At 41.2% G+C, this 10,490-nt stretch overlaps 1 protein-coding gene across 1 annotated transcript; it reads right to left on the bottom strand.

Moving 5' to 3' along the window:
- Window positions 1-1,139: 1,139 nt before the first annotated feature.
- On the bottom strand, window positions 1,140-3,462 carry LOC124880604 (Fc receptor-like protein 5). The gene is made up of 5 exons (XM_047385877.1): window positions 3,280-3,462; window positions 3,061-3,096; window positions 2,461-2,733; window positions 2,139-2,381; window positions 1,140-2,064 (listed from the first exon to the last, which is right to left on the bottom strand). Exons 1-5 carry the CDS (start codon window positions 3,341-3,343, stop codon window positions 1,946-1,948), a joined length of 735 nt encoding a protein of 244 aa, XP_047241833.1. The 5' UTR covers window positions 3,344-3,462; the 3' UTR covers window positions 1,140-1,945.
- Window positions 3,463-10,490: the final 7,028 nt, after the last annotated feature.

Genomic DNA, 10,490 nt, shown 5'->3' with positions numbered 1-10,490 from the left:
AAATGCTCGCTTCTGTGTACCAAAACTATGGAGTGAGTAGCTCTTCAGCTTCAACTGTCTGTTCCCTGTGTCTTTGTGGCCTAAATCAAACCCTATAGTTGTCCGAGCTACCGCACCCAGTTAGCGGTCAGATGCCTCAGATCTCCGCAAATTCTTTTCCCCAGAAGCGTCACCTCTGCCTACAATGTCTCTTAAAAGGAATGACTCTCAAACGCTTCTTTAATCTCAACACTTTTATTCTAAATAAGGCAGAGGAATGGTTTCAGAGATCAGCGCTGAGGCTCTCATCCTTTAACCCGCTGGTGATTGAAGTGACAAACAGAAGGTCACATGGTTTTCATGTCTGGTAGTCCCTGCATGGGATGTACCCTCAGTGTTTATCAGTAGACTATGTGTCACCATTCTGGAGTCTATCTGATAGAGAGTAAAAGCAGGTGTCCAACCCTGAATCTAAGTGTTGGTGCTGCAATCTAATCACTCCTGTTACAGGATGTCCCACAATCAACCCAATGCAATAAACTTTATGTCAAACTGTAGGTTACTGAGGATTATGATCCTGGAAAACTCATCTATAAGTAATAATTATCAAGGTTATTCCTGAGCTGCTGCTCCTTCATCATTTTCCCTCTCTTGGTCTATTTGCTCTCCTTCTCTCTCCATAATAACTTGATCTTCCTCTGCTTCTTGATCCTTCTCTGTATCTCCTTGCTCTGTCTGACTTGACCTTGCCTGTTGATCTGTTGCCTTTGCATCTCCTTCTTCCTGACCTTTTAAAATACATTGAAACAAAATAAAGTGAATTAATAACTGATCAAGATAAAGATTGATGCCAGGACTTTTACTCACAACACAATAATTGTTTGCTCCCAAACTTTTTGTTGCACAGACGACATTTTGGGCTCATATGTGACTAAAATGGTTGTAATTTCAAGCCCAGAAAAATATCACTTCATTATTGAATTGAAGTAATATTAATGTACTCTTGAAAATAATTGGGTCAAGTTAATTTGGCTCATATATATCTCTCTTGACTATCTTTACTTTGTAATTATTACTCTCCTAAATAAAAGCTAATGGTTTATAGGTCTGATATGGTGCACCTTGACTGAAATATTTCATATTCATGATTAGATGAAAACTTCTTGGAACAAACTTTATTAGCAGACCAACGCGTTTCGACTTGTGACTCTTCAAGGTTATTACAAATCACCACACAGGTTGTATTTCAAAAAGAAAGTACAAGAAAAAACATTCAAATAAACCATCACATGTACACACATACAAGGTATTATTTCAGTAACATTTATTCAGGGAACAATTCTCCACACTTTCAGATGAGGGATTTTTTTAAATTTATTTTAATACTGTTGTTTTTAAATCCAATCAAGGACAAATAATAATTTTACATCAATTAAAAAATCTCCCATAACCCAACTATAAAACAGTTTTAAATGGCTCTTCAATGAATATCGTCGTTATTTTTAGAGCGTGCAGCAACTCATTAGACGCTTGCAGGGTGACCCTTGCTGTAGACTGACCTTTCCAGAAGAGGTCTCTCCCTTTTCCCTCTCTGTGCTCCTCTGTCCTGACTCCTACAGGTCAATAGCAATGGTGAAGTGATTATTATTGGTGTATTATTATTGAAACCACTGATGATAATCAGACGTGAATGAGCTCAGCTCCTGTTTCACGGTGTGTAATCATCACAGCTGATGGTCCAGAAGGGAGTCCACCCAAAGACAGTAGATGGTAAAAAATGCACAGTTAATGCTACAAACCAGGAGGACCTTCAGTGTATTTATGAAGGTCCTCCTGGTTGCACAATGTCCTTTAATGATGACAGGTAAATAAAAAAACACCTAATTATTTATGGGGGGCTTCAGCCCTCCTAACATAGGCCTAGTGACGGCACTGGTCTCACCCATTGACTTTCGTTGATGTCTCTTTACCAGGAGAACCAGTAACACCAGTAGAAACACAACACATAAAGATGCAAGAGGCAACAAGACGGGAAGGAAGATGAGACTGGAGGAGGTGTAGGTGTAGGAGGGGTGGTGTTTTTCTCTGAAATGAACCAAAGATAATTATTTAGATCTTGTCTCATAATGAAGGTTGAAGCAGTCAGAGAAGCTGCTGACCTGAGACAGAGATCCAGCTGGATGGAGACTCTCCATCACCACTGATGAAACACTTGTAGAGACCTTCATCAGAGCTGGTCACATGGTGGAGGGTCATGTGACCTGCAGGCTCAGTCCTGATGAAGACGCCATCTTTAATGAAAGCAGCTGGGAGGTTGGAGGAAGTCTTTGTTTGACAGCTCAGAGTGACGTCATCTCCCTCCATCACAGGGAGGACAGGACTCTGCAGGATCACTGATCCACCTCAACACAGAGACAAACTACAGCATTTCATCCATTTCCACACAGCTTCATCAACACTAACTCCACAGTCTGATCTTACCAGAGACAGTGAACTGGATGCTGCTGCTGGCTGCTCCCTCTCTGGACTCACACCAGTACACTCCAGTGTCTAATGGGTACAAGCTGCTGATGGTACAGGTAGAACCAGCTGGTTCTCCCCATCCATCTCCACACTGAGTTCTGGTTCTTCTGGTTGTGTTTCTCCTCACAGTCCATCCAGCAGAGATGTTGTCCTCCTCACAGCTCAGAGACACAGAGTCTTCTTTAAAGAACTGAGATCTGCTGGGACTCACAGTCAGACCAGCTGGGAGGACTGGAATGAAAACAGCTGCTTAGTTTTAATCTTGTCAAACCTCCAAAGTCCTTGAACATCTGGTTTCTGAATGTTGAAACTACAGCAGCTCCTTGGATGGAGGGAGTCTGACTTTCTGAGACCATGAACCAAATGTTTCTAACATCATCAGGATGTTATCCGTTCATATTTAAAGCTGTTCTACTTTAAAGTTGGGATTATTTTAGAGGCAGAACAACAGACTAAAAACCAACATTTTTCCTTTCAATTAGAGTCTTATTGTCACATGTAAACATAATGATCCTGGCAGAGAATAATCTGGGAGATGTAAAACAGGAAGTTACCAACCTTGGTTCATACTGGAGCTCAGAACTGCAGCCAGAACTAAAGAGAGAAAAATAATCCTTCAGACTGAGATGAATAGAGAATAATTCATCTCATAAAGACAGTTTCAGAGCTCAGATAGAGCTGGTTCCACCACTGTCAGTAATGCTCCTGTGGTTCTTGTTTTCAGCACCATAAATCCATGTGTAGAACCTCAAACCCACAGAGAAAATGTCTACTTACTGAGCAGAAATCGGACAGATGTTTCCTTCATGGTGCCTCTCAGAGATCTGACTGATTGGGTCATACTTCCTGTGAGAAGCACCAAATAAAACCCGTCCTCTTCCTCTGAGGCTGGGAGGTTTCTGTCTGTTTAACTACTGCAACCTTTTAAAACAGGTTTAAGATTCAAGTGATCAGAGAAGACATGGAAACACTCTGCAGAGCTTTCTAAAGAAAACTGCATCTAAACTATGTCTAACTGAGCCTCTGAGTTTATCTCCAAATGGTCAAAGGCAGAACAACCGTCTGGAAATGTATGTAAACATACTGGCCACTAGATGGCGCTACAGAGCTACAATCTTCAGTCCAGTTGTTGCAGATGTTGGTCTGATCAGTCAGAGAACAAAATGGATCCAAGTCCTGATGTTGAAGATAGATGTGGACTGAGGAAGTCCATCAGAGTCATTGAGGATTGGTTTCAGTGGAGGACAGCATGAAGCTGGTTTAATTTCAGCTCAGTCGAGATACTTGGAGTGTCCTTGTCCCCAGGGTCAGGAGGTTGTGGACCCCTGGACCTGAGCTAGTTTTAGTTCTCTATCCACACAAATTTATTTGACTCATCCAGATTCCAGCAGATTGGTTGTCAGGTAGATTCAGACATCAGCAGGTAGGAAGTGAAGCAGGGTCGGTTTGAAACGCCCCCTGGCACACGGCTCCATGTTGCTCCCAAACAGATGTCTCCTTAAACAGGAAAAGACAAACTGACCAGGACCGTGTCTAGAAATGTGTTTAACTGTGGAAATCAATGTCCCAAAGGTTGCTGTAACTGTCCCAGGCCAGCTGGTCTCGATGCAACATAATCACTGAAATACAGCAACAACCAAGGAGGTTTATGCTTAAATGTTGCTGTTATGTCTGACTTCTTGAGGGGATGACGTCATGATGATGTCATAATGATGTCATGATTTTTAATTATTTCAGTATTTATCTTTATGTTAATCAAACAAATAAAAACATGTCACCTCAAATGGACCTATGACCTTTATATAAAGTACAATGTTTACAAGAATATGAAATCATTAATAACTAAATAAATATCTGCTCTGCCCCAACGATCGCTGCCCTGGGCTACTGCCCTAGTGAACCCATTCTAAAGTCTGGCCCAGTTTGTCCTCCTGAAGGTGAAAAAGTCTGCAGAAACTCAGCATTTCCTATTTTTAATATGGGAACTCGTCCACAGGAGCTTCACTCTTTTACATCTCCTAACTTCTCCACCTCTGCTCCATCCTGAACCTCCCTGCAGCATCCTGGCTGTAGATCTCATCATTGATCTCCTTTTTAGCAGAAAGCTTCTACCTTGGATGATGCTGCAGTTACAGCTGGGCTGTTTCCCTCCTGCTACACTGCCCCCTGTTGGTGACCTTAGGCTACATATTTAAACATATTTAATCCAGACAATTTAAAACCACCATGAGTTCTGCTGCTCACATTACAGTCATGTGGCTGGAACCAATCCAGAAAACTACATCAGAGGACATTTAGGATCATGTTTTTCTCTCTTCTGAACACAGAGTCAGGCCAGGTGTAGCTTCTAGGAAGAGAAAAGATAGAAAAAGGTTAAAAGCTGATATAACAGCAAATAATGCAGAATTGGAGAGTAGTATGAGAATGTAGCGAAGAGGGTGAAAGTGGTCATTATGTCCTCCAGCAACCTAAGCCTATAGCAGCATGACTACAGAGATATCTCAGGATAAACTAAGCCAGTCTAACTATAAGCTTTATCAAAAAGGAAAGTTTTAAGCCTAGCCTTAAAAGTAGACAGGGTGTCTGCCTCACGGACTAAAACTGGGAGCTGGTTCCACAGGAGAGGAGCCTGATAACTAAAGGATCTGCCTCCCATTCTACTTCTAGAGACTCTAGGAACCACCAGTAAACCTGCAGTCTGAGAACAAAGTGCTCTGTTAGGAACATATGGAACAATCAGATCTCTGATGTATGATGGAGCTAGATCATTAAGGGCTTTATATGTGAGGAGGAGAATTTTAAATTCTATTCTGGATTTAACAGGGAGCCAATGAAGGGAAGCTAAAATAAGAGAAATATGATCTCTCTTTTTAATTTTCATCAGAACTCTTGCAGCAGCATTTTGAATCAGCTGAAGGTTTTTAACTGCATTTTTTGGACATCCTGATAGTAAAGAATTACAATATTCTACAATACAAACTAAGATATAAATTTATGCAAACTGGTTGCACTATTGGGCTTTTTAAGACAGGAAGTGTGCACTTTTTGACCTGCCCCAGTAGAAAGTAGCACTGGGCCAGTTTGTGTTTGAAATAATCTCACTAATGATATAAAAAGTTGTAGTAAACCAATGTTAGTGAGTTCCTTAGAGGTTTGAGGGCTGTAGCTTCAAAATGCAGTAAGTTAGTGGTTACCAGTTAGTAACTGGTATTATGCTGGTTTTTTACAGGATCCTTTGTATTCCACCTGCTTTATTTGTGGTAGTTGACATCATCTGGTTGTCTTCTCATGACTCCTCTTCAGGATTGTTGAAACAGTGAAAAATATCCAGCAGATGAGGACAAATCATCTCCTCATCAGCAACAAAACTGAGTTTTACTTCAATCTGAAAAAAATAACTTCTAACACCTGATTATTGGTTAAAAACAGAAACCAGGATGATTTGGTCTGAATCATTAATGTCCACATTTATTTGGTCTGACTTACCAACCACTACAGTCCACAAACATCTCTGTTTGGGTCATTTTAGGTTATGTTTAGGTGTGGTTGAGTTTACCTCTGGTTCTCTAACATCTTGCTGGGGCCACTGGATTCATCCTGACATCACTTCCAGCTGAAAACAGAAACAACAAACTCTTATATAAGACTGAGTCCCAGTTTATATTCAAAGCAAGGAGAAAGGGTGAGGTCTGGCAAGCAGCAACAGGGAACCGAGTCCAGAGGGAGGGTTCAGACTTATGGTTGTTTGTGCTCAGTGTTAACATTTGGCTCGAACAGACAGGATGAGACTTTAGAGGAAACAGAGAGCAGTTTCTGAGAAACAAAATCTATCTTTACTGCAGCACATTTCCTCCATCTGCTCCACTTAATTCATGCTGCAAACATCACTGAAGCTGTAAAAGAAACAATCATGTAAAAATGCATCTAAATGAACTTTAGTTGATCTCATTGAGGCCAAATGAATTGAAGGCTGGTTTTATTCTGCAGGAATAAATGCTGAGCTGAAATAGATCAAATCTAAAGAGTTCAGAGTCACTGTTTCTGGTTCTGTTCTTCAGACTGTCTGCAGATTCAGACTAATGACAGGAAAGCTGGTTCTGAACATGTTGGACTGATTATTACTGGTTCTGGACCTGAGGGACCGTGGGCTGGGAAATAATACTTTAATATTCTGACGCTAAAAGCCAAAACCCAGAGTTAAACAGTTCATCATGTAGGAACATTTCAGAATCTTTCCACTCTCACTGCATAAAAACCCATTAGTTCATGTGATATTTCCATCTCAGACTCCATTTACAGGAAAATATCACACTGTGGTTCAAATGACAGAGGAGCTATTCATGGAGCTGCAATGATTAGAACCTACAGACTCTGTCCTTCAGGCCTTTTATTATCTAGGCTGTAAACTCAGTTCTCACTGAATATAAAACCTTTTATATCAGCAGGAATTTTATCTGTCAAACTTTGTTACTTTCTGTTCCTGTTCTGAGTTACTGGGAGTGATGGTTTCTAACTGACTTCAACCTTCACAAACATCTCCAGCTACAGACATGACTGAACCTGAAACTATTTGACCTCAGAGTCTTAGTCAGGGGTGTCACTAGGTTTACAAAGGACAAGGAGGGCTTAGCCCCAAGGAGATGCACAGGATACAGACGAACGTAGCAGGTAAGCACAAACTTACTCAACTGCTAACAAAAACTAAGAAGTTGTTTTTCCACTTTCTGGACAGATTTTTTATTTTGTTTTATTTATTCATTTTTTTTTACCGTGTCCTGTCCAGCAGAATATCGCTCAGAACTGTTGTCTGAGTGCCAAGAAATGGCCCAATAGATTTACTTTCACAAGCAGAGCATCACAGCTAATGCTTTAAAGCTCTGCTTGATATTTATAAAAGAAACTTTATTATAAACTTCTGTGGGAATATTTCAATTATTACGGACACGGAGACTGAAATGAAATGAAAAGGAAAAAAGAAGCTCAAAAAAAAGAGAGAGAGATGGGGGAAAAAGGGGAGAAAAGGAGGAAAGAGTGGAGGAGAGAAAGAAGGATGAAGAGAATAAAAGATTACACCCTGCTTGCTTATACACCTGCAGCTGTTTTTATTTATATAACAAAATAGTACACGGTAATTCTGAATGTAAAATGTACTTAGTGAGAGGTGCAGCTCAAAATAGAACATCTGTGTATCTGTCAACACCTGAAGCTTAACACCTGTGACTATGAGTTCCTGAAGGTGAAACATTCTGCAGAAACTCAGCATTTCCTATTTTTTATATGGAAACTCGTCCACAGGAGCTGCAGGCTCACCCTGTCTCTACAGAGAAATGACAATCAGATGAATATATCAGTTTTATTGCATTTTATTCAACAAGAAACAATGTTGGAGTCCAGAAAAATGATTAAACTAAGTGATAACATCAGAGCAGACCACAGCGCCACCTTCAGACAGACTCTGTATTAAAGTTGTTATCAGAGAGCAGAAAAATGATCAGATGTTCAAACTGGGTTTCGGCTTCCAGAACCTCAAGTCAGTCTAAAGCTGTGAAACAGGAAGAAGCTGCTTCAGCTGTCCTCCTTCAGGATTAATAATCTGATTCATCAGTTAAAGCATAAAGACACCTTTATTTCCACCTTTAAGGACATTCTGCTGTTATAATCAGGAAGGAGGCGTAAATAAACCAGATTTACATGAAATATTTTAGATGCCAGAATTTAAATCACATCCTGAGTGACGTCTCTGAGTTTCTGAGTCTCAGCTGTGTCTCTGCTCCTGTTGGCTCTGCAGATGATTTGTCCCTGAAGGACGTCTGCTGTCCTCACTGCTGAGGAAACTGCAGCTGGAGAAGCTTCTGCAGAACAAAACACAGATTATACTGGACTTCATTAACATCACTGGAAGCAGTTTCACAACAATGAGGTTCAGATTACGGAGCAACGTGTTAACAGGAGTTGTTTGGAGCTCTTCATTTACAGACCAATCAGCTGGGCTGTATTAACCCACCACAGCTTTCAGCTCTAAACCCATCAGGAAGCGGACCTGAGGTGCAGCAGGTTGGTTCTGACCTGGTTCAAATCAAACTTTCCTGGAACGTCTGCTCTGTTCTCTACATTTACTCTTCATCATTTCAGACCTCAGACACATTCGGTCATCAACCAGCCTGCAGGTTTCCATCAGAAACAGGAAACACGATGACTACAGAACACAGGCTGCAGAGAGAATCTCCAATATTCTCTATGTAGAGAATTTAACGTCTGCTGCATCTCATTGGCTGTTTTTCACCATCTGATACTTCCTGGTTTCTGCCTGGTAGGGGTTCTGCTCCAGCTTCTCCAACACCAGCTGAAATAAACCAACAGAACCTCCAGAACTGATCTGTTTGGTATCTGGACTTCTTCTAACAGTTCATGCAACAAGATCTAAGAACCTGAACTGTTTTAAGGACACATTTAATATTTTTGCCAGGGTTATTTCATTCAGATTTGTTAGTAAAATCCTGAAGTTTGTTTCTCACCTTCATGGTTCCTCTGAACAAACTGAAGAACCAGTAAAACCAGTAAGAGCAGCGAAACACCAACATTGAAGCATGTGAGACACATGATGGTGTGGAGAAGAGACTGAGAATCAGGAGGAGAGGTGGATGGAGGTGGAGGAGAGGTGGATGGAGGTGGAGGAGAGGTGGATGCAGGTGGAGGAGAGGTGGATGGAGGTGGAGGAGTCATGGTGGGTTTCTCTGAAATGAACCAAAGATAATTATTTAGATCTTGTCTCATAATGAAGGTTGAAGCAGTCAGAGAAGCTGCTGACCTGAGACAGAGATCCAGCTGGATGGAGACTCTCCATGACCACTGATGTTACACTTGTAGAGACCTTCATCAGAGCTGGTCACATGGTGGAGGGTCATGTGACCTGCAGGCTCAGTCCTGATGAGGGAGCCATCTTTAATGAAAGCAGCTGGGAGGTTGGAGGAAGTCTTTGTTTGACAGCTCAGAGTGACGTCATCTCCCTCCATCACAGGGAGGACAGGACTCTGCAGGATCACTGATCCACCTCAACACAGAGACAAACTACAGCATTTCATCCATTTCCACACAGCTTCATCAACACTAACTCCACAGTCTGATCTTACCAGAGACAGTGAGCTGGATGCTGCTGCTGGCTGCTCCCTCTCTGGACTCACACCAGTACACTCCAGTATCAAACAGGAACATCAGGCTGATGCTGCAGGAGGAACCAGCTGGTTCTCCCCATCCATCTCCACACTGAGTTCTGGTTCCTCTGGTTGTGTTTCTCCTCACAGTCCATCCAGCAGAGCTGTTGTCCTCCTCACAGCTCAGAGACACAGAGTCTCTCATGAAGAACTGGGATCTGCTGGGACTCACAGTCAGACCAGCTGGGAGGACTGGAATAAAAAACTGCTGCTTGGTTTTATTCTCATCAAAGCTCCAAAGTCCTGCAGTAAAACCTGAACCTGAAACACATCCTGCTTGTTTCTCATAGCTGCTTCTAACAGTAATATTCTAACTCCATAGATGAACATCTGGTTACTGAAAGCCTTAAACTACAGCTGAAAATACGATGGAGGACATCAGAGTTTATTAAACTGGAACATGATCAGTGGGAAAACAAAGTAAATAATGAAGTGGATAAAGTTTCATCTCCAGTAAATAATCTGATTCCTTCATCCTGATGTTTTCAACTCCTTGTTGGAACGAAGCTTTTTACTCTCATGATCTAACTAAGAAAATCAAGATGGCTGAATATCTCTGCTTGGGAAGAATATTAACAAGATTAATATTCAATAATTTTACTCTTACTGTTTGTAAAATGAGCTTTCTAGGATCTGAGATTTCTTAAAGTGTCTCTTATTAACATGTTAAATGATCTCATTGATTCTGTCAGATAATCCAGAACATTTTGAGGTAACAACAGGAAGTTATCAAACTTTGGTTTGCTGAGCAGCACAACTCCGAGGTCAAAACTTGCA

Source organism: Girardinichthys multiradiatus, chromosome 14 (assembly GCF_021462225.1).
Source record: "Girardinichthys multiradiatus isolate DD_20200921_A chromosome 14, DD_fGirMul_XY1, whole genome shotgun sequence".
NCBI classification, from domain to species: domain Eukaryota; kingdom Metazoa; phylum Chordata; class Actinopteri; order Cyprinodontiformes; family Goodeidae; genus Girardinichthys; species Girardinichthys multiradiatus.
This window is presented reverse-complemented; position numbering and strand designations above follow the sequence as displayed.